We start from the raw sequence: 24,290 nt of genomic DNA on the forward strand, positions 1-24,290 counted from the left end.
ACTGAGTTCAAAGAAGCGTGGGACGAACACAGAGGATCTAGAATCAGAAAATAATATTAAAAATTGAACTAAGGCCAGTTCTGGGCAAACTTGCATGGTCTGTGTCTGTATATGGCCATTTGGTGGAGGATGGGCTGGGGAGGACTTCAATGGCTGGGAGGGTGAAGATGGGCTGGAGTAGGTTTTAACGGAGATTTTGGCAGTTGAAACCCAAGCACAGTACCGGGTAGAGCTTTGGATTCTTGCCCAGAAATAGCTAAGAAAAAAAAATGTAAATTGAATCAGGTTGGGCAGACTGGATGGACCATTCGGGCCTTTATCTGCCTTCATCTACTATGTTACTATGTATGCAGAGTTCGGCCTGGGGAGGGGAGAGGATGATATATAACATTTATGTGCCCATTGTATGCAGAAATGATTGTAATTCTAGCAGTCCATATTTTCCAGTAGACTTCCGAAGCACTATTCTGCAAACATCTGCCTAACTTACATAATGCATATTTGAAAGGGGGTAAGTTAGGCACATAATATTGGCTCTGTGATTGGTGGAAATACTAGGTTACACTTGGATTCTGTAATAGAACCAAACCACCACCTAGAGTTTTTCTGTTTATCGCATGAAAATGTTGCAGCTTTATTTGTTGTTACAAACTACGTTTATTTGCAGAGTGGAATGAGATTATCTGTAAATATATCAAAGTTAGACTTTTTAGCGTGACCACCCAGTGATTTTTGCACATTCAAAATTACGCTGTAAAACTACCATTATTTAAAAAATAAAATGGGGGGGAGGGTACCAGCTTACTGTTAATGTCACAGTGACATAGACTTTTGCAAACAACAATTTGGATTTGATAATATGATGATTTGGAGGCTTATCACAAGCTCCAACCAAAGCTCAAACAGTTGCTGAACTCAAGGAAGCCTGCAGATGATCTGGGAGTGACCGACAGGGCTGTTTAAGAACTTCCTACAGTGACCAAAGACTTGTTTTAAAGCTGAGAGTGGACACTCGGCATTTACGATGACTGCTGAACTGTGACACATTAATTGTATTGTTTGAATGTTTTTAATACACAAACTTTGGTAGCTAGTATGGTAAAACGTCAGTAACATCAACTTAGCTTAATACGCAAATATGATAACTACATAACATTTCTTTATTTTATTTTTTTATGGGTGTATTTTAGTTCAAGTATTTTTATTAATTTTATATTATGAATAAACAGTATACAAATATTAAATAAAACAAGAAACAATACAAACTGTACAAATTATGCATATTATAAATATAAAATATATATATCAGATGTAAATGACAAGGTCAGTACACGCATTATCAGCAGCTGGCATATAAACATACAAGAGCATCCAACGAGCATCACAAATTATGTTAAGAGAAAATTTTTTATTAAGTATAAATCATTCCACAATACACTTACAGAAGCATCAATACAATCACCACAAGATCTGTGCACAGGAGTTCTTCAGTGCACCCATCACACAGCTGATAGATAACAACAAAACAGCATAATCCACACCAAACATCTCCCCCCCCCAAAAAAAAACCTCCTTGCAGCTGAGCGAAAGAGAGTCATGAAAAGTAACAGCAAGAATAGCAATTGGAAAGAAACACATAAATTTGTGACACGCCCAAGATTCAAATTGTTTCCAGGTGCGGTTAAATTTAGGCAATGCTGTGTGCTTAATAGCAGTAAGCTTTTACATAGTATACCAATGATGCAATATATCCTCTATCCCATGCCAAGCGGGTTGTATCCGTTGCTTCCAATTGGCAGCCACCACAAGCCTTGCAGACGTAAAGAACAGCTTACCAAAGCTCAATTCCCCATCTTCTAGATCTGGGTCATATCTACGAAGAAGCACTACTTCCCAGGAAGCCCAAATACTTTACCCACGATCATAGATCACAGCTGGAAAGTAGAAACCCAAAAACCCTGGAATACTGTGTGCAGTTTTGGAGGCCACACTATCAAAAAGATGTGAAGAGAATGGAGTCGATCCAGAGAATGGCCACTAGGATGGTCTCAGAACTTAGAGATCTCCCATATGAAGAGCATCTGAGCAGACTTCGCTTATATTCTCTTGAAGAGCACAGAGAAAGGGGGGGACATGATAGAAACATTCAAATACATCATTGGCCGCATTGAGGTGGAGGAAGAAATCTTTTTTCTTACGGGTCCCACGGCGACAAGAGGGCATCCGCTAAAACTTAAGGGGGGAAGATTTCACCGAAAGGGTGATTGATCAATGGAATGGTCTTTCACGCCAGGTAGTCGAGGCCAGTAACCTGCTCGACTTCAAGAGATGTTGGGACAAACAGGTGGGGTTGCTGCAGAGTTATACTTAAAAAGATAGACTCTCAAAGGAGGGAGGGTTCTTGAGTGGGTAGACTTGTTGGGCAGCTGGCCCTTTTCTGCCGTCATACTCTTATGTTTCTAGGACAGGGGTAGGCAATTCTGGTCCTCGAGAGCCAGAGCCAGGTCAGGTTTTCAGGATATCCACACTAAATATGCATGAGATAGATTTGCATCTCAAGGAGGCACTGCTTGCAAATCCATCTCATACATATTCATTGTGGATATCCTGAAAACCTGACCTGGCTCTGGCTGTCGACCGGAATTGCCTACCCACAATCCCACATCCCCTCCAGCAGAGTCCCCCCTCCTGCCACATGCGCCAGAGCAAATCAGGTGTGTAGTACCAACGGAAAAGCACCTTGTAGCCATTTTCTACTATGGGGTGGCCAGGCCCAAAGAAGGCACCAGAGATCAAATTTCTTCCCAATCAACGATATTAAGCCCATCTCCCAAATCAACCTCCAAGACCTTCATATAAGATAATGAGGCCATGCGCTGTGCATTCAGGCACTTATACAGGGCTGAAATAACCCCTTATGTAATGCTGGACCCATCGATTCTTCAAACTGAGTCTGTCCCCATCCCAAATTCTAGGCTAAACCTGAGGATTACATGTAATGCTTAACCTGGAGGAAAGGAAACAGATCTCAGGGAAATAACTGATATTTATCCCTGAGCTCGGGGAAGGACCTGATCTTTTTACTGGCGGAGTCCCACAGCTGCCCCACACAGATCAAGCAGCAAAAAAAACTTCCTCCCTACTCGGGACAAATTCAGCATTGTAACCTAAAGGTGTAAACCAGGAGTACCGTCTACCCTCCAAAAGAAATCCCCAAACCACCCTCTACACCCTGAGTGGTCCAAACTGAATTAAGATAACCTGCCCTCAGAGAGCCCTCCGATAACCATGGTAAATGTAGGAGAGGTATACGCCCAGTGTCCTGTTCATGGGCGACCTACTGTTTAGTCTTGGGCCAGCCTTTCAATAAGAGCCCACAACTGAGCAGCCTGATAGTATTTCACTATATTGGGAACCACCAAGCCCCCCCCCCCCCCAATCCCCTTTGCTAAAACATAAAACTCTAGTGCTGACCCTGGGATGCCTGTTAGCCCATATAAATTTAGATAGTCTCTGCTGGAGGCTTTCCAAGGGACACTGTGGAAAACAAATAATAGTTGAGGTAGAATCATCATCTTCACCACTTCTATATGCCCTATCCAGAAATAATGCAACCCAACTATACAGAGCTTTATGTATCCTGTTAAATAAGGGAGTATAGTTGAGGTCACAGAGATTGGCCCCCAGAGGTCCAAAGAAAACTCCCAAATATCACATAGAAGATTTTACCCAACAAAAAAGGAAAAGTGCTTGCATTTCCTCCACAAGGGCCTCTGAAAGATTAACATTCAGCAACTCTTATATTAACTTTAAAGCTGGACCCCCTCCCCAAATATGTGTCATCAGGGACGCGGCAGAGGAAATTAGGCCAGTAGAAGATCCGAAGCAGCGTTTAGTGTGCCTGGGACGCTGCTGCTCCTGCCGGGTTTGTCAGCCCTGTAGCGGTGGGAGGGTCAACGGGGGTTTCAGTTGTGCCGGGTATGGTCGGCGGGGGGGGGGGATTCAGGCATGCATCAGGGTGGGGGGGGGGGAGTTTCAGTGGAAGGGGAATGGCAGGCTGGCATCGGAGGAGGGTTGGGGGGTTCAATGGAAGGCAGACAGGCAGGATGGCATGGGAGGGGTTTTGGTGGAAGGGGGATGGGAGGCAGGCAGGCTGGCATTGGAGGGGGGTGGGGGGTTCAATGGAAGGCAGGCACGCAGGATGGCATCGGGGGGGGGATTCCATGGAAATATGCTGCTCAGGGGGATGGGAGGCAGGCAAGCTGCCATGGGGGGGTTTCAATGGAAGGGGGATGGGAGGCAACAGAGGGGGTGGGGGTTTTCAATGGAAGGCAGGCTGGCATCGGAGGGAGGGAGGAAGGAGGCACTGGGGGCACTAAGGACATAGGAAGGAGGCACAGGGAGATTCACAGACAGAAAAAATGACAGACAGGCAGCATGCAAGGAGAGAGAGACAAAGAAAAAAAATACCCAGACAGACAGACAGACATGAAGGGAAGGAGGGGCCGACAAAGAAGAGTACTCGAGCTGCAAGGAAGAAGCTGGGCCTGCTTGCCTGTGGGGAATGCTATAAGGGAAGGGGGGACCATGGAGCAGGCTAGACCACAGGAAGGGAAGGGAGAGGAGCCGAACGGAGCAGCCAAATCGCAGCAGGATACAACGTGGGGGAGGGGCCGAACGGAGCAGGCCAGATTGCGGTAAGAGAAGAGAAGGGGTGAGGGAAATGCTGCAACTGCTGCACAGGGACCTGGAGGGGAAGGCAAATACCGCTGCTGCTGCACAGGGAAGTCGGGGGGGGAGGGGAGGGAAATGCTGTTGCATGTTTTCTTTTATCAGTGCTTCCGCCATTTTCCCCGGAACCAAGGTCAGACTCACCAGTCTGTAGTTTCCCGGGTCACCTCTTGATCCCTTTTTTAAAGATGGGCGTAACGTTGGCTATCTTCCAATCCTCCGGGATCACACCTGTTTTCAGGGATAGGTTGCAAATTTGCTGCAGTAGTTCCGCTATCTCCTCCTTTAATTCCTTCAGAACCCTTGGATGGATTCCATCCGGACACGGGGATTTGTCAGTTTTTAGTTTTTCTATCTGCCTGCGCACATCTTCAAGGCTCACTTCCATGGATGTCAATTTTTCTGCTTGATTTCCATTGAAGAATTGCTCAGGTTCTGGTTTGTTGGTTGTGTCTTCGTTTGTAAATACAGACGAAAAGAACATGTTAAGTCTTTCCGTGACTTCTTTCTCCTCCTTCACCACTCCCTTCCTGTCTCCGTCATCCAGCGGTCCCACCTCCTCCCTAGCCGGCTGCTTCCCTTTAACATATATAAAGAACGGTTTGAAATTTCGTGCTTCCCTGGCTAGCCTCTCTTCATACTCTCTTTTGGCTTTTCGAACCACACGGTGACATTCTTTTGGATACTTCCTGTGCTCTTTCCAGTTCCCCTCAGTTTTGTCCTTTTTCCATTTCCTGAATGAATTTTTCTTATTGCCTATCACTTCCTTCACTATTTTAGTTATCCACGCCGGGTCTATTGTTCGACTCTTTTTGCACCCCTTTCTAAATCTGGGGATATACAGATTTTGCACCTCATTCAAAGTGTCCTTGAAAAAAGACCAGGTATGTTCTACTGTTTGCCATATTTTGGAAGTGTTCCTAAGTTTCTTCCTTATCATTTCCCTCATTGCTTCATAGTTTCCTTTCCTGAAGTTAAAAGTTGTCGCTATGGTTCTCTTTCCTTTCAGTATTCTTACCTCAACCTTGAACTTGATCATATTATGATCGCTGTTTCCCAATGGTCCCACTACTTCCACTTCCTTTGCAGGTCCCCTTAACCCATTTAGGATTAGATCCAGAGTGGTATTTCCTCTCGTTGGTTCTCTAACAAGCTGCTCCATGAAGCAATCTTGTGTAGCCTCCAGGAATTCTGTCTCCCTAGCGCATCTTGAGTTTCCAAGACTCCAGTCTATCCCGGGGTAGTTGAAGTTTCCCATAATAACCGTGTTGCCGCTTTTGCATTCTTGTTTTATTTCAGCTTCCATTTCTTCATCGATATCTCCGGTTTGCCCGGGTGGACGATAGTATAGGCCCATCTTTATTTCAGGCCTTTTCCTTCCCGGTATTTTAACCCATAGTGATTCCAGCTTGTTGGTCGTCTCTGCTGTGTCCATTCTTGTCTATTGTATGCTTTCTTTTATGTATAGGGCTGTTCCCATACGTTGCCTGCTACTAACTTAGAAGTCTCCACAGTAAAGGAAGGCTTAAGAACATAAGAATAACCATATTGGGACAAGCAGTAGGTCCATCAAGTCCAGTATCCTGTTTCTAATAGTAGCCAACCCAGGTCCCAAGTGGCAAGCAAGATCCCAAATAGTAAAAGATTTTATGCTGCTTATCCTCATAGGAAGTCATCCCATCCCTTTTATCATTTTGTCACTCTTCTCTGTATCTTTTCTAATTCCGCTATATCATTTTTTGAGATTTGGTAACCAGAATTGCACACAGTGTGCCAGGTTAGCGGCAAGCAGCATGTGAATTATTACCAATATCACAACCCAATGAAGCAAGCCTTACTAGAGAGAGTCCCCACTCCATTCCTGCAATCTCTGCCTTAACTGTACAAACCTTGAACACTTATGATTTTAAAGAGTTTGAGGCTTGTGCCGATCAGGACAGAGCTTGCAGGAATGGGATAGAGATAGAACTTGTGAGGACAGGAAACTGAGTTCCCAAGGGGATGGGGAAAAATTTGTCCCTATGTCATTTTCTAGGAGGGGAGGAAGGATAGATGCTGGCACAGGGGTAAGAGGAAGAAAAGATGCTGACACAGGGGAGGGGAGGGAGAGAGGAAGGAAAGTTTCTAGCACAGAGGGAGGAAAGATGCTGGCACAAGGGGTGGGGAGTGACGCATTGTGAAGGGAGAGGGTAAAATGTTGCACGTGCTGGGTGGGGAGTGAGACATGCATGGTGAAGGGAGAGGGTGAAATGTTGCACATGCTAATAGAAGGAGAGATGGTGCATAGAGGGGGATAGAGATGGCACAAGGCAAGGGGAGAGAGAGTTGGTGGACAGTGGGAAATAGAAATGGTGGCTATGGCAGTGAAAGGGAGAGAATTCTGCATGGGGGGTTGGGACACAAGGGAGGGAGAGAGAGAGAGAGGTGTTAGATATAGGGTTGAATGGGAGGAAGAGATACACAGGAGGTAGAGGGGAAGGAGGGGATAGATGTTGGATGTAAGAGCAGATTAGAGTGATGAGAGAGATGCCTGGCTGTGGGAGTGAGAGAAATGCTGGAGAGGGAGATGTTAGGCGAAGAGGGAGAGGAGGGAGCAGATGCTGGTCTCCAAGGGTGGAGGAAGGAAGACAATGAGAATGGTTGAAGGTTATTTGGGCTTGTTCTACCAGAGGTCATGTCCTCTATTCAATAATTTTTGTCTTGAACCACACCTTATTGCAAATCTCAACAAGAACATAAGAATAGCCTTACTGGGTCAGACCAATGGTCCTTCAAACCCACTAGCCCATTGTCACTGTGGTCAATCCAGGTCCCCAGTACCTGGCCCAAACCCAAAGAGTAGCAACATTCCATGCTTCCTCCAGGATATTGTCCAAACGTTTCTTAAAACCAGCTATGCTATCTGCTCTTACCACAACCTGCTTTCAACTTTTAACTCCCACTCACTGCTGTCACCTTTACCCATTGTATCTTTCTCTACCAGAATCTCCCCAACCCTGAGATGTCCTGTCTTTCCAAATTAGATTTTAAGCTCTTCTGAGCAGGGATCGTACAGCGCTATAGAAATGATAACTAATCTTGCGGTCTTCTCGCAGGTGCACAGACGTAACTGTGCAGCCCGCCTCCAGCGCGCGGTCTGCAGGTGCTCTCTGCCTCTGTCCAATGAGAAGGCCGGCAGGAGAGCGTCGCAGCCAATCGGGAACAGAGGCGACGCAGGTGACGCGTGAGTAACGGTGGGAGCGGCCGTCGGAGGCGGGGACTGGGTGCGCGCGCGCTCCTATGGGTTGCTGCGTTGGCAGATTGACGTTCGCTCGGGCCTATGGTGTGCGGCGCTCGGAGCTGCGGCTGAAGGTGTAGGATGCTGGCGGGTTGCGGTGGTCGCGCTATGGGCGCCGGGGGCTCGGCTTCGCTTCTGGCGCTGCTGGTGGCCGTGGTGGGGGCGCTGAAGGAGCCCCGGGACTCGAAGTCGCCCCTGGCGGAGGGCTGCGCCGCGTGGCGGGGTTTCCAAGCGAGCCTCGACAACAACACGCACAAGGTGAGAGCGGGGGAGGGGGGAGACGTCGTCGCGAGGGGTCTCTCGTGGCCAGCAACGCCTCCCCGCCACAATGAGCCAGTCCGCGGCGAGCGCGCGGCCGGGGGTCGGCCGTGGCAGTTGGGGAGGGGGAGGGGGAGGGGTCGCGGCTCGAGCTCTGTCTGTTGGCGCAGAAGCAGTTCCTGGTGCCTGAGGCGGAAGAACGTGTCCAGGTGAAGGCAACACCTGCCCTGACGCATGACGCACTTCGCTTCTCAGCTGGTCAAGAGCTGCTTTGACACGGGGGGGGGGGGGGTTGTTTGAAGAAAGAGGGTAACCCCCCAACTATGTGTAAGCGGTTCAAAGCGTCATTGTTTTCACTACGTAATAAATACAGTCAATGTGCAAGCTCAAGTCACGTGCTCCCTTTTAGCTGCTGATGCTTTAATTACATCTTTATAGAGCGCACAAACACAATCTTACCTAGAAACCAAGGCGTAAACAAGGTGAATGGGAAATCCAAAGCAGAAATGGTGACAAATCGAATGGAAAACCCCCTCCACTAAATGAATTCACCTTAATGCTTCTCAGTCATGGGCTACGTTTTCTTTTGCACATTTAAACAAAATGAACTTCAAAACAATCGATTCAAAAACTTCTAGTGGTGGCATTTTGTTCATGATGTTCCCTGATATAGTTAAACAAAATGGAAGGTTTTTGAATTGACTGTTTTGAACAGTGTTGCTCACTTCAGTAAGAAGTTCATGGTGCTTTTCTAAGTTGGTAAATTTTTCTTTTACACATTTGAGCACTTCTGAAATGTTTTTTTTTAAGGCTATGATTGAGAAGGCATTAAGCATTTAGTGCACTGCCAAATTTGAGGCTTTTTTTTTTTTCTTTTAATTTTCATTAGATTTGTTATTGTTTTACTCTGTGACTTTGTTTTGGATCTGTAAATACTTGTACAACATAACTAACTAGCTGTGTCAGAGTTTGTAACAGCTGGATCCATCTTCAATTGTTACCAGTAACAGTTAAATTGAACAGAGAAAAAACGAATGTTTGTGCTGTGGAAGAAAACATACTTAAATAGTGACTGCTCTGACCCAGTTCTGCAAGTGGAGTCTCTTGCTCAACTACATATCTTTGCAGTTAGAAATGGCCACTGTGGTGTGGCATACAGTGACCCTGATGCTTCCACATTATTTTATTTAAAGGTTGTTATAACCCCTCCTCCCCGAAAACTGGTTTAGCATGTTAAAGTAATGCAATAAATAATGCTAGGACAAAGTTTGTTTTGCAGTTTTCTTGGAACTGCCTGTGTATCCCTTTTTAAATTAGTATGGACTTGTAGCTGCAGTGTGTTGAAGATTGTACATGGACTGACAGGTTCTATAAAATTTTGTGGATTGATCTCCTGCTTAACTTATTCTAATGCTTTGGTACTGAATTGCATCCTAGGGGGGATATGAAATTTGTACACTTCTTATGGAGTGACAGAGTGGCTTGGCATGATGGTCATTTAGACAAGTATCACTCATTAATATTGATGTGAAGGAATCCTACCAGACTGCTCTCATACCAGGGAAACAAGCAGCAGGTAGACTTAATTTGGGCAGGTTAGGAGGAGCCAGTTTCAACTAATACTTGATGCTGACTAGGCTTTCAGCAGAGCAGGTACTTTTTATGATTCACATACTTAATGAATTTGGCATAGGGATAAGTTTATAAAGAGGCAATACTGCAAGCTTAAAGCCCAAGTTGAGGTAAAAGGGAGCTGTTCTAATCATTGTGAGTTATGGAGAGACACAAGACAGATATGCCCCTGTTAAGGTTTGTTCCAGACATCACAGGGACTGATATTGATTCATGGACCTATAAAATATTTGCCAATGTTTTTTATAAGTCTTGTCTAAGCCAAGAATTGCTGAGACTGGAGGGGAGAGCAGTGGGATTTAAAGTCAATATAGGATTTAAATTTGGTGCTGGATGCAAGTTGGTGCTTTTGAAGGTGGGTTTGTTTGATGCTGCTGTTTCTTGGTGTTGATGAAGCAACTGTACTCCCTACTGTACCTGTTTTTTTGCAGTTATTCAATAAACAGCTCTTACCTAACAGTGTTGTTAATCATCTTGTTTCCTGAGGCAGCAAAGGATGCATTATGCAGTTAAAACAATTTTCCCTTTTACCTGACTAAGCTTTCTGAAGTGAAATATCCACTGCTTTGACAAAAATATTCCAAGCTGGTATACCCTGCCTGAATAAAACTGAATATTTTGCTCAAGTTAACCTACATGGTTCAAGTGCACATTGTAGAAATTCCAGATACAGTATTGCTGAAATTGCAGAAGAAAGTCTATTTACTTGGAGGAAATGGCTGCCTAGGATTACACAAAATATATTATGCAAGAGAAATTGGGGGTGTTCAATTAAGTCAGTTTTAAACGGTCAGAGGTCAGAGAGAGAGAGAAGCAGCACTTTTCTTCTGATGGGTCCTACTTGTAGGAACACTGTGATCAGTGCAGAAAGTTTGTGGTAGAGCTTTGCTCTGGTAGTCTAGCACATAGCTTCTAGTGCGTGCTTAATACACAAATCTTATTTGCTGATGCAGGAAACAAATTGCATGCAAATAGACCCACACATAAAACCGATGCGCTCGTCATGGTCAGTATATTGGATGCATGTACATCAAGTTCTACATTAAGGACTGCTAGTGCTGTGTGCACGTCTTGGTGGGAAAAATACTGACACACATCCATGCATGTGCTGGTATGCTATTCTGTACACATTAGCCTTCCAGCATATAAGCAGGTGTGCAATGATACAGCTGCACTCGGATTGGAGCAGGAAAAAAAATTGTAACTGCCCTTAATGTAGAATCGCCACCTCCCCATACTGTTCTTCTAACCTGTGTTCTTCATGGAGTCAATGAAAAAATTATGGGTACAGTTAAACTTATATTATCCCAGGACAAGCAGGCAGCATATTCTTGACTGATGGGTGACGGCACCGACGGAGCCCCGGTACGGACAATTTTAGAGTGATTGCACTCTAAGAACTTTAGAAAGTTCTAGCTCGGCCGCACCGCGCACGCGCGAGTGCCTTCCCGCCCGACAGAGGCGCGCGGGTCCCTCAGTTTCTTAGTTTCCGCGGAGCTAAGAAGTCGCACGTTTCAACGGCTGTTGAAAACTTTTTCCATTTTTCGCCTTCCCGCTCGCGTAAACGTCTTTAGAAGGTTTATTTCCTTCATTTTATTTTACTTTCTTTCTTAAAAAAAAAAAAAAAAAAACTGATTTAGTTTTCTTTCTTTTTTCGGTTTCGCCCCGGCGGGGCCTACTGCCACTATCGAAGCCTCGGCCTTCGATTTGGCTGAAGCCGTCTTCACATTCATGCCCCCTCAACCCGGGTTTAAAAAGTGCCAGCGGTGTGCACGGCCAATTTCACTGTCTGACCCACATAATTGGTGTCTACAGTGCCTTGGCCCGGACCATCAATCGTCTACCTGCACCCGCTGTGCGACTCTAAAGAAAAGAACTCTTAAAAATAGAGAGATTCAACAAAAACTTCTTTTCGGCACCGAGATGTCCGATACCACTCCGGCACCGACTTCGACTCCGGCTCAGTCGGCACCCACATCGTCGACACCACGCGATACCGCGTCGGTGTCGGCTCCTCCAGGTAAGCCGGCTAAGAAGCCTTCCCCGTTGGAGCGTCCTCCGGTCTCAATAGCAGCGAGCCCAATCCTGCAGACCTCGAGGCGCTCACGGAAGCGCTCCGCTCCAATAGAGGTGAGCCCCTCTACATCGGGTTCCTCATCCTCGGAGCGTAGAGCGGCACCGCAGGTACCGCAAAAGAAAAAGGCGGTACCGGTGCCTTCTCTCGAAGACCGTATTGCTGCTGTTCTAAAATTACAACTTAAAGAACAGTTAGAGCACATTCTGCCTTCACTCCTGGTACCGAGTCTTCCGGTACCAGTCCGGTCTGAGCCGCCGGTACCGACAGTGGATCGTCCTACTTTGTCAACTTCCACTTCGTCGGTACCGGTACAGTCTGTTTCCTCTGTCTCCATGCCGATTCTTGCACCGGAGCCGAGATCCCACCATCAAGCTGTTCAGACTTCGGCACCGGTGCATACAGTCACATCCCCCGGTACCGAGTCAGGCAGGTCAGGGAAATCTCATAGAAAATCCCATCACTTACAGTCTTCCACGCCGGATTCTCGGGACCGGAGCTTCCAAGTTCAAGACCCTGACTTGTGGGGCGACTCAGAAGACCCTCTCCTTTCTGAGGGAGAATGTTCTTCTGGTGAAGAGGACACCTCTGCCTTGGGGCCCTCCTCTAAACCAGAAGTATCTTCTTTTTCTTCCTTTTTAAAGGAAATGTGTGACTCTCTCTCTATTCCTTTGGAGGCTGAGTCACAGAAATCCAAAGCTTTTCTTGATGCTCTGGATTTTGATCAGCCTCCAAAGGAATACCTTAAGTTACCTCTCCATGATATCTTGAGAGAGACGTTCTATAAAAATTTGGAATCTCCCCTCACCATTCCTGGGGCTCCCCGAAAATTAGACTCTCTATACAGAGTCCTTCCTATCCCTGGGTTTGATAAACCCCAGTTACATCATGAGTCCCTTTTGGTCGAATCCACCCTCAAAAAGTCCAAGGGGGCTAGTGTGTATGCTTCTGTCCCTCCTGGCAGAGAGGGAAAGTCTATGGACAAGTTTGGGAAACGACTATACCAAAATGCAATGTTGGCGAATCGATCAGGGAATTATGCATTCCATTTCTCCTTCTACTTAAAGCAGCTTATTCAGAATATCTCTGCTTTTGAGAAATATCTCCCTGATCGGAAAAAGTCGGTTTTTCACCAAACTTGTTCTTCGCTTTTCCAGCTCCGGAAATTCATGGTTAGATCCATTTATGACACCTTCGAGCTGACCTCTAGGGCTACAGCCATCTCAGTGGCAATGAGACGGCTGGCCTGGCTTAGGGTTTCTGAACTCGATGTTAACCATCAGGATCGGCTAGCCAATGCACCTTGCCTAGGGGATGAGTTGTTTGGAGATTCCATGGACTCCACCACTCAAAAGTTATCGGCTCATGAGACTAGATGGGATACACTTCTTAAGTCTAAGAAGCCGCCAACAACCAGACCTTTTCGTCCACAATCCTCCTACCAGCGTAGATTTGTGGCTCGTCCTCTGCCTCAAGCTGCTCCCCAGCAACGACGCCAGAGACAACAAAGGCCGGCTGCTAGACAGCCTCAGCAACAACAACAGGTAAAACCTGCACCAGTGCAAAAGTCTACACAACCCTTTTGACTTAATTCTCCAGAACATAGCCAGTTTTGTTCCTTCTACCCAACTTCCACAACCTATAGGAGGACGCCTTACTTATTTCATAAGCCGTTGGGAACTTATCACGTCAGACCAGTGGGTCCTCAACATCATCCGCCACGGCTACTCTCTCAACTTTCAGTCACTACCTCCTCCAAGTCAACCAAAAGAGTCTGCTTCCAGTCCTCAATTAACCCTTCTTCTCCAAGAGGTTCAATCCCTCCTTCTTCTAAATGCCATAGAAGAAGTTCCCCTAGACCAGCAGGGGCAGGGGTTCTACTCCCGATATTTTTTAGTCCCCAAAAAAACAGGAGATCTCAGACCCATTCTAGATCTCCGCGATCTCAACAAATATTTGGTCAAAGAAAAGTTCAAGATGCTTTCTCTGGCCACTCTTTATCCTCTTCTCAATCAAGGCGACTGGCTATGTTCCCTCGATCTCAAAGAAGCGTACACTCACATACCAGTAAATCTGGCTTCCAGACAGTACCTACGCTTCATGATCAATCATTCTCATTACCAATACAAGGTGCTGCCCTTCGGCCTTGCCTCCTCTCCAAGGGTCTTCACCAAGTGTCTCATTGTGGTAGCGGCATTTCTACGCTCTCATCACTTCCAGGTCTTCCCTTACCTGGACGACTGGTTAATCAAGGCCACATCCGCTCAAGCAGTTCTTCTGGCCACCAACCAAACCATCTTGTTTCTACAAATTCTGGGGTTCGAGATCAATCTACCCAAATCTCATCTCATCCCTACTCAGAGACTTCAATTCATTGGAGCGATCCTGGACACACTCCTCATGAGAGCTTTCCTGCCATCCAATCGTCTTCAGACCCTTCAGTCTCTATGTCAACAGGTACTTTCACTGCCTTCCATCTCAGCCAGGCAAATGATGGTACTCTTGGGGCACATGGCGTCTACAGTTCATGTCACGCCCCTCGCACGTCTTCACCTACGCACTCCTCAATGGACCCTTGCTACTCAGTGGTCCCAAGCGACGGATCCTTGCTCACGACACATATCTGTGACATCATCTCTTCGTCAGTCTCTTCAATGGTGGTTGGTATCCTCAAATCTATCCAGAGGTCTTCTGTTCCATCAGCCCCCTCATCACCTGGTTATCACCACCGACGCCTCTCTTTATGCATGGGGAGCTCACTTGAACGAGTTCCAGACTCAAGGTCTTTGGACAGCCCAGGAAAAGAAGCATCAAATCAATTTCCTGGAACTCAGAGCGATGTTTTATGCCCTCAAGGCTTTCCAACATCTTCTCTTTCCTCAGGTCCTCTTGTTGTGCACAGACAATCAAGTTGCGATGTACTACATCAACAAACAGGGTGGGACAGGCTCTCGCCTTCTATGCCAAGAAGCCCAAAAGATCTGGAATTGGGCCATAGATCACCATCTCTTCCTGAAAGCTATCTACATTCAGGGAACACAGAATTCTTTAGCGGACAAACTCAGCAGAATTCTCCAGCCTCACGAGTGGACACTCGATCCTATAACTCTGCAGTCTATCTTCACTCAATGGGGCACTCCTCAGATAGACCTCTTTGCAGCTCCTCACAATCACCAGCTGCCCCTCTTCTGCTCCAGACTTTACTCTCCTCACCGTCTGACAGCGGATGCTTTTCTCCTCGACTGGTCGAATCTGTTCCTGTACGCCTTCCCTCCTCTGCCTCTAATGTTGAGAACCTTATTCAAGCTCAAGAGGGAACGAGCCACCATGATTCTGATTGCTCCGAGGTGGCCCAGGCAACATTGGTTCTCCCTTCTACTTCAACTCAGTTCCAGGGAACCTTTTCTTCTTCCTCTGTTTCCTTCTCTGCTTACGCAACAGCAGGAAACCCTCCTTCATCCCAACCTCCAGTCTCTACACCTGACAGCTTGGTATCTCTCGGGCTGACATCTCATGATACTCTCTTATCTCAGCCTGTTCGTTCCATTCTGGATGCCTCCAGGAAACCAACCACTCTGCAATGTTACCATCAGAAGTGGACGAGATTTTCCTCCTGGTGTCTTCTTCATCATCTTGATCCCACTTCCCTGGCAGTGGAGACGTTGTTGGACTATTTGCTCTCTTTGTCTGACTCTGGCCTTAAGTCTTCGTCCATCAGAGTCCACCTCAGTGCCATTTCAGCTTTTCATGAGCCAGTCCATGGAAAACTTCTCTCAGCTCATCCCCTGGTGTCCAGGTTCATGCGTGGGCTTTTCAACGTGAAACCACCTCTTAAAGCCCCTCCTGTTATCTGGGATCTCAATGTGGTTCTTTCTGCTTTAATGAAGCCTCCATTTGAACCCTTGGCTACCTCTCCTTTCAAGTTTCTTACTTGGAAGGTGCTTTTCCTTATTGCCCTTACCTCTGCCAGGAGGGTCAGTGAGCTTCATGCACTGGTCGCAGATCCTCCCTTTACGGTTTTTCACCATGACAAGGTGGTTCTGCGTACACATCCAAAGTTTCTCCCTAAGGTTGTATCTGAATTCCATCTCAACCAATCCATTGTTCTCCCTGTTTTCTTTCCAAAACCTCATTCTCATTCTGGAGAACAAGCTTTACACACTTTGGATTGTAAAAGGGCTCTGGCTTACTATCTAGAGCGTACGAAACCCCACAGATCAGTTCCTCAACTTTTTCTGTCCTTTGATCCAAATAAATTGGGACGTCCCGTTTCTAAACGTACGTTGTCTAATTGGCTGGCAGCGTGCATTTCATTCTGTTATGCTCAGACCGGACTGACACTGGAAGGTTCTGTCACGGCCCATAGAGTCAGAGCAATGGCAGCATCTGTAGCTTTCCTCCGCTCCACTTCTATTGAGGAAATCTGCAAGGCTGCTACTTGGTCCTCAGTTCACACTTTTACATCTCATTATTGTCTGGATGCTTTTTCCAGACGGGATGGACACTTCGGCCAATCTGTTTTGCAAAATTTGTTTTCCTAATGGCCAACCTTCCCTCCATCCCTCTTTTTGTTAGCTTGGAGGTCACCCATCAGTCAAGAATATGCTGCCTGCTTGTCCTGGGATAAAGCACAGTTACTTACCGTAACAGGTGTTATCCAGGGACAGCAGGCAGATATTCTTGCGTCCCACCCACCTCCCCGGGTTGGCTTCTTAGCTGGCTTATACTAACTGAGGGACCGCGCGCCTCTGTCGGGCGGGAAGGCACTCGCGCGTGCGCGGTGCGGCCGAGCTAGAACTTTCTAAAGTTCTTAGAGTGCAATCACTCTAAAATTGTCCGTACCGGGGCTCCGTCGGTGCCGTCACCCATCAGTCAAGAATATCTGCCTGCTGTCCCTGGATAACACCTGTTACGGTAAGTAACTGTGCTGTAAAAAATGGGAAAATCCTCAGATATTTCTGCTTCAGAAAAACGAGAGCTCATTCTTGACAGCTGTCTCAATTGTGGCATTAAAGCTCCTGCCTTATGCTCAGCCTCATTTCCTGCACACTTTACATTGGGGTAGAATAGTTACTGACCTCATTACCAGTGAGATATAAAAAGGATGGAGTCGATCCAGAGGAAGGCTACTAAAATGGTGCATGGTCTTCGTCATAAGGCGTATGGGGACAGACTTAAAGATCTCAATATGTATACTTTGGAGGAAAGGCAGGAGAGGGGAGATATGAGAGAGAGTTTGAAATACCTACATGGCCTAAATGTGCATGAGATGAGTTTCATTTGAAAGGAACCTCTGGAATGAGTCGGCAAAGGATGAAGTTAAGAAGTGATAGGCTCGGGAATAATCTAAGGAAATACTTTTTTACAGAAAGGGTGGTGGAGATGGATACTATATCTGAATTTAAGAAAGCCTGGTTACTGCGGATGGGCAGACTGGATGGGCCATTTGGCCTTTATCTGCCATCATTTATGTATGTAATATTCTGTAACCTAAGTATATAGCAAAAAGAACTCGGATATGTGAAAAAACACACTTTCACAAGAAAGAAAGACACAAAAATGTCATATATGAATGTAGACAGTATTGCTTTAGTTCAAAGGGGTGTGTTTCAAAAAATGGAGGAAAAGCCTCAGACAGAAGCCCTCCCACCACCACAATGGTGGATAAAGGTGGTTGGGTGATAACCTCACTGGCAAAAAACCTCCATTTCACTCCCAAGTGTAAAAAACTTTAAGCAGGGCTGTCTATGCGAATTTGATAGAAAAACTTTCAACTTATCTTCTGTTGATCGGTACACCGACGGTGGCCAGCGTTTCACAAATCTGCTGCCTCAGGGTGTAATACAATCCAATCAAACTCTTAAACGGGACGCCGAAACATCTCTCATCACTTTTTTGCCAGTGAGGTTATCACCCAACCACCTTTATTGCTAGTATGGCTAGTACCGCCACCTCATTTGTGGATCCCCCTAGCCCGTTGAAGATTAGGTCAAAGAGTGGCATCTCCCCGTGTTGGTTCCGTGACCAGCTGTTCCATGAAATAGTCCCTCGTGGCCTCCAGGAATTTGGTCTCCCTCGTGCAGTTAGAGTGCCCGATACTCCAGTCTATCCCAGGGTAGTTGAAGTCCCCCATCACCACCACACTTCCGCTTTTGCATACCTGCCTCAGTTCAGCCTCCAGGTCCTGGTCGATTTCTTCCGACTGTCCAGGTGGGCGATAGTACAGACCCAATTTTATGTCTGCTCCAGTTCCTCCCGGTAGCCATCCCCCCTTGCTGTTGTTTCCATCCTGGTTGAGGGTATGGAGTCTTTTATATATATGGCTATTCCTCCACCCTTTTTGTGTGTCCTGTCTCTCCTGTAGAGTTTGTACCCTGGTATGGCCACATCCCATTTATTGTCATCAGTCCACCACGTTTCTGTGATTCCAATTATGTCTAGGTCCTTCTTGCTGGCTATGACTTCCAGCTCTCCCATTTTGGCCCTTAGGCTCCTAGCATTAGTGTACAGGCAATGTAAGTCCCGGTTGTTTGCCTTCCCTGCTGGTTTTCCTCGTGGTTTGGTGCTCCTGCCGTCTCCCTCATGGGTTGCCAGTCCCCGAGCCTCGTCTTGGTCATCCTCCTCCTGTGGTATGTCTGTTTCGTCCTCAGCCTGTTTCTCCATTTTTGGTTGCCCCTCTGGCTCCTGTTCTCTGTTAATCCTGCTTGCTAGTTTCCTTTGTGCCCTGGGCCCCTGCATTGCGTCCTTAGGTCCTTTTTCCAATAGTTCCCACTCAGTCCCGAGCCCTCTTTTACAATGTCCTTGCTCAGTATCCTTATTTGATACTTTTGTCCGATGTGTCGAGGTCAGTTCGACTATCGGCTTTCCCCTTCTCCTCAGTTTAAAGTCAAGTCAATGACGTTCTGGACGTTGCGTGCCAGCATCCTCGTCCCAGCCGTGCTCAGGTGCAGTCCGTCTCTCCTGTAGAGTTTGTTCTTCCCCAAGAAAGTTGTTCAGTTCCGAACAAAGTGGAAACCCTCCTCTTCGCACCATCTCCTCAGCCAACCGTTGATTGCTTGTAGTGTGCTCTGCCTCCTCGCGTCCGCTCTCGGTACTGGCAGGATCTCTGAGAAGGCTATCCTCCTTGTCCTCAGTCTCAGTTTCCTCCCCAGGGTCCTGAACTGGTCAGTTAGTGTAGTCCTGTTGTAGTTCCTCCTGCTGACGTCGTTGGTCCCAATGTGGATTACTACTGCTGTCTCCTCTGTCTCGGCTTCCTCCAGGATCCTCTCAATTCTGTCGATAACGTCCTTCGTTCTTGCCCCCGGGAGGCATGTCACTAGTCTGTCCTCTCTCCCTTCGGCTATGTGACTGTCCACTTCCCTCAGGATTGAGTCTCCCACTACGATAGCAGTTCTCCCCTTCCTCAGATGTCTCTCTGGTCTCAGGTCTGTGTCAGTGGTGCAGTCCTCTAGTCCTTTCTCCGGGCTCCGCTGGGTCTCCATCACATCTGCCTGTCCGGATCCTCCGCAAGGTCCTACTCCCATGGTGTCTGGTGGATTCTGTCATCCTACTATTGGTTCTCTCCTGATGTGCTGTTGGTCCTGTGCCTCCACCATCCTGCAGGCCTCCTCAATGAACTTCTCGAGCTCTCTAACTTGTTCCGTGATGTGGCTTTCTCTGGTGGTGTCTTCAGTTTCCCTGCACTGTTCCTCTATGGTGCAGAGTCCCTCCAGCTCCTGGACTCTAACCTGTAGTCTCCCGACCTCCTTCCTCAGGCTATCCAGTTCCTGGCATCGACCACATATGTATGCCTGCCTCCCGGAGGGGAGGTAGTCATACATATGACACTCGGTGCAGTATACTGGATAGCTCTGCTGGGTTCCTACAGCCTCCATTACTCTTTTCTCGTTCCTATGTCCCACGGTGTGTATGAGTGGTGCCCGACGTGCAGCTAGCTGAAAGAGTAGAGAGAGAAGAGACAAATGAGTAGAGAGAAGTACCTGTGGTTTTTTTTACAGAAGTTAGATATTGCTGCCTGGGCTCCTGGCTCCTTCTCAAGGCTCCTTCGCAAAGGCGCTCTCGCTAAGGCGAGCGCCTTTGCCGCTCGCCGTTGGCACGCCCCCTTTTATGGGGGAGATCAGCTGTGAAGTCGGGAGGTGGGCGGAGTTACAACCCGCCTCTTCCCCTCTCCGTGTCCCGATCTGCTGCGCTTCCTCCGCTCCCCTTAATGCAGTCCTGTGCCTCTCCGACTGCTTTCTACTCCTCTCTGGTCCTCTCTCCCACTGTCTCCGATCACCTCCGGTCCTCTCTCCCACTTGCATTCAGTCCTGGTCTTCTTATTACAAAAAAGATATAGCGACACTAGAAAAGGTTCAAAGAAGAGTGACACGATATACAAAGACTAGAGGACACTCGATGAAGTTAGAGTAATACTTTTAAACCAATAGGAGGAAATATTTTTTCACTCAGAGAATAGTTAAGCTCTAGAAGGCGTGGTGAGAGCGGTTAATGTGACCAGGGACAGTACAGATCAACCAGCAGCATAGCTTTGGATTTGTCCTTGTACCCTGTAATTTTTTTTTATTTTGCTTTTTTTACTTGTTAATTTTTCTAGTTCTAGCTAACTTGGTCCATGCTTGGGCACTTCTGGGGCAGTGTTTACTGCTTTGCCAAAGTATTCTAAAACTTACTGAGTGCACACAGTGTTTAGGTGAGCGCCCGGCTGTCTTCCTCCACTGAGTAAGTAACATTTTGAGTAAGCAACATTTTTTTGGGAAAAAAAAAAGTTTGGTCCTTTATTAAGCGGCCGGCACACCTGGGGGCAGGAAGCAGTGGAGGTAAGGCTGCGATCAGCTCAGCCAATAGGAAGAGTAGCAGCAATGAGGGGCAGATTTTGAATGGAGGAATGCGTTGCCATGATATTTTTTACCTTGGCTTTGGAGTGCTATGCAGCGGGACCTCTTTGCATTCTCCCGCCTAGCCTCTATCATACCGCATCACTTTCTGGGGGAAGTTTGCCAGTGCCTCCGGTGTTGGCTGCCCCGGAGGAGAGCGGTGGGGATGTGGGGGCCAGCCGTCTTCCACTTCTCTCCCTGTAGAATGCGCTGCCACAAGAACCACGAGTTGTTTGAGGTAGAGAATGCTGTCCCGAGTCAGTCTCCACTTATTAGTATCCTCATCAGGAGGCTTTAGTGTAGAAAATTAGTGGGTATGAGAGGCTGGGACTCAAATCTTGAATTTGTACTCGGATATCATTCTTGTCTTGAGGCTCTGGACTCTAAATGTTGGTTCTTAAAGATGGCTTGATAAAGTATTTGGGTGGAGAGAGCTTAAAGGTCTAAAAATTCCAGTATTATTGTATTTCAGCAGTAATCCTGAAAGCTTTTATCACTAGACATTGCTTAGACGTAACAAAGTTTATAATTTCTGCCCATCTACTTTGTTGACTTTCTTTTACCTAATTGTAATAGGTTAATATAGTTCTCCCTTTCTACCTGGATAACCTGTGTTGTGAATCTGTGAATGTATTTCTGGAGTCCCTATATGAGTCCAACTTTTCTTCCTTTCTCCTCTACCCCCATTGGCAACATGTCTCCCTCTCTCTCTCATTCCCTCTCCTGCTGCAAAGGTAGGAAGACTCAAAATGTTAGCAGGAGGAAGATAGAGAGAGGGAGAAACCTGAGACAAAGGGGAGGCGGAAGAGAGAGGAACAGATGTTGGACTTGGGGGTGTATAGAGGGAAGAGAGAGAGAGAGAGACAGCCAGCAGAGAGGTGGAAAGATTCTGGACCAAGGAGAGAGAGAGAGGCAGCGAAAGACCCGGAAGAAAGGAGAACAAATGCTAGACATTGAAAGGGGGGGGGGGGGTGTAAGCAGAAGAAAGACAGAGAGAGGCCTGGACCAAAAAGGAAAGACAGGAGGCAGATGCTGGACTATGGGAAGTGCAGACAGAAGACACAGAGGGGGAGAGTCCCTGATGAAGAACAGAGAGATGCAAGATCATAACAGAGGAAACATAGAGTATGACGGCAGAAAAGGCCGTCGGCCCAACAAGTCTGCCCACTCAAATAACCCAACCCCCTAAGCACTTCCTCGAAGTGAACCCACATGTCTATCCCATTTATTCTTAAAATCGAGCACGTTGTTGGCCTCTACAACTTGAAGTGGAAGATCATTCCAACGATCAACCACCCTTTCGGTGAAGAAATACTTCCGAATGTCACCATGAAATCTCCCACCCCTGATTTTTAGCGGATGCCCTCTTGTCGCTGTAGGTTCTGTAAGGAGAAAATTGTTTTCTTCCACCTCCATACAGCCAGTAACATATTTGAACATCTCTATCATGTCTCCCCTCTCTCTGCGTTCCTCTAGAGATTAAAGTTGCAACTTACCTAGACGTTCTTCATATGGGAGATCCTTGAGTCCTGAGACCATCATCGTGGCCAATCTCTGAATTGACTCTATTCTCAGCACATCCTTTTGATAATGTGGCGTCCAAAATTGAACACAGTATTCCAGATGTGGTCTCATCATGGACCTGTAAAGCGGCATTACCACTTCGGGCTTTTGGCTGACAAAACTTCTCTGGATGCAACCCAGCATTTGTCTAGCCTTGGATAAAGCTTTCTCCACTTGATTGGCAGCCTTCATATCTTCACTAATGATTACTCCCAGGTCCTGTTCTGTAACAGTTCTAGTTAAGGTCTCATCGTTCAGAGTGTAAGTTCTGCAAGGGTTTCCGCTACCAAGGTGCATAACTTTACACTTCTTGGCATTAAAGCTCAGCTGCCAAATAGTAGACCATTGCTCTAGTAAAAGTAGGTCCTGTGTCATAGTGTCGGGTACGGTACTTCCATAATTGCATAATTTAGCGTCATGGGCAAATAATGCAATTTTACCCTGAAGTCCCTGAGGCAGATCTGTACGAAGATATTAAATAGGATTGGACCCAGGACCAATGTTCCCTCTAAGGATTGATGAGGTGTGTGCAAAAAAAAAATATGCATGAGCGACAAGTTACATACTCCACAAATTTATGAGCAGGCGCGGAGGACGCATTTTTAAACAAATGTAGTTTATCCTTGTACTCCTTATGTATTTTTAATCATCTATGGTTATGTTTGTATGTTTATTGTTCAAATGGTTTTATTTATTTCCCCAAATTTATTTTTGTTATACGCATTGAAAATATTTGATATTGCGTTTAAATCAAAATCGCAATAAACTTGAAACGAGTGCCCATAAGATTGTGGGAGGGTTAAATACTCAAAACTTAGAAGAATAACAATTTACTTAAAGTTTTTGCTTCGCCAGCTTTCTGGTATCTTTACATACAGTGGCGTACCTAGCATATGTAACACCCAGGGCCCATCATTTTTTGGCACCCCCCCCCCATCTGTACGAAAAACATGATTTTTAGTAACAAGCCACACGTCACACATGAGTACCTAGGAAAAGGCAGCATCTTACATATTGCAGTGAGCAGTACATCAATACACCCATTGTAAAACTAAACAAGCCAGACCAGCACAGATCAATCCTACACCGTCAATCCTAACAGAAAACCATGTCTTTCGAACACAGAAAACACCTTCGCCTAGTATGGAATATGTCATCACAAACTAACCCCTCCCCCTTTTACAAAACTGCAGTGTGGATTTTAGCCACGGTGGTAACAGTTCTGACGCTCATAGAATTCTGAGCATCAGCGCTGCTACCACAAGTTTATCAAGTTTATTAACACAATTTGATTAATCGCCTATTATAATCACTAAGCGATGTACATAGCAAAAATATATCAAGTAAAAAGGGATTAACATTTTAACAAAAGAACATTTAACTTGAACAAACATACAGTTGGGAAGGAAAAGATAAAAGTTACAATTTTTGTTTGGGGTAGAATAAAGGAAATGACAATAGGTAAAGGGGAGTAATAACCTCAGCAATTTTAAATTTATTATACTTTAAACATTAAAAGCATCTCTAAAAAACGCTCCACAGTTTTGTAAAAGGGGGGATAAAATAGAAATACACAGCTTCAACTCTCTAGCTCAGGGGTGCCCAAACGTTTTGGGCTTGCGAGCTACTTTAAAATGACCAAGTCAAAATGATCTACCAACAATAAAATTAAAAAACACAAAGCACACTATACGCTGAGAAAATGTTAATTATCATTCCTAGTCTGGGTTTTTTTCAAAGAGGTCAAGGCAGATGACTCTATGCATTGTCATCTCAGTAACAACCATACAAAAATAGACAAATATACCCCCTCCCTTTTTATTAAACCGCAATAGCAGTTTTTAGCACAGGGAACTGCGCTAAATGCCCAGCGCTGCTCTCG

At 46.3% G+C, this 24,290-nt stretch overlaps 1 protein-coding gene across 1 annotated transcript in view; it reads left to right on the plus strand.

Annotated features, from left to right (window-relative positions):
• Positions 1-7,976: 7,976 nt before the first annotated feature.
• SORT1 (sortilin 1) overlaps positions 7,977-24,290 on the plus strand; it is a 123,177-nt gene continuing 106,863 nt past the window's right edge. The window contains exon 1 of the mRNA XM_033918152.1: positions 7,977-8,266. Within this exon, the coding sequence (XP_033774043.1) occupies positions 8,090-8,266 (177 nt within the window). The 5' untranslated portion in view covers positions 7,977-8,089. The remainder of the gene's footprint in view (positions 8,267-24,290) is intronic.

The sequence above is a fragment of the Geotrypetes seraphini genome, chromosome 13, assembly GCF_902459505.1.
Source record: "Geotrypetes seraphini chromosome 13, aGeoSer1.1, whole genome shotgun sequence".
Classification (NCBI taxonomy): domain Eukaryota; kingdom Metazoa; phylum Chordata; class Amphibia; order Gymnophiona; family Dermophiidae; genus Geotrypetes; species Geotrypetes seraphini.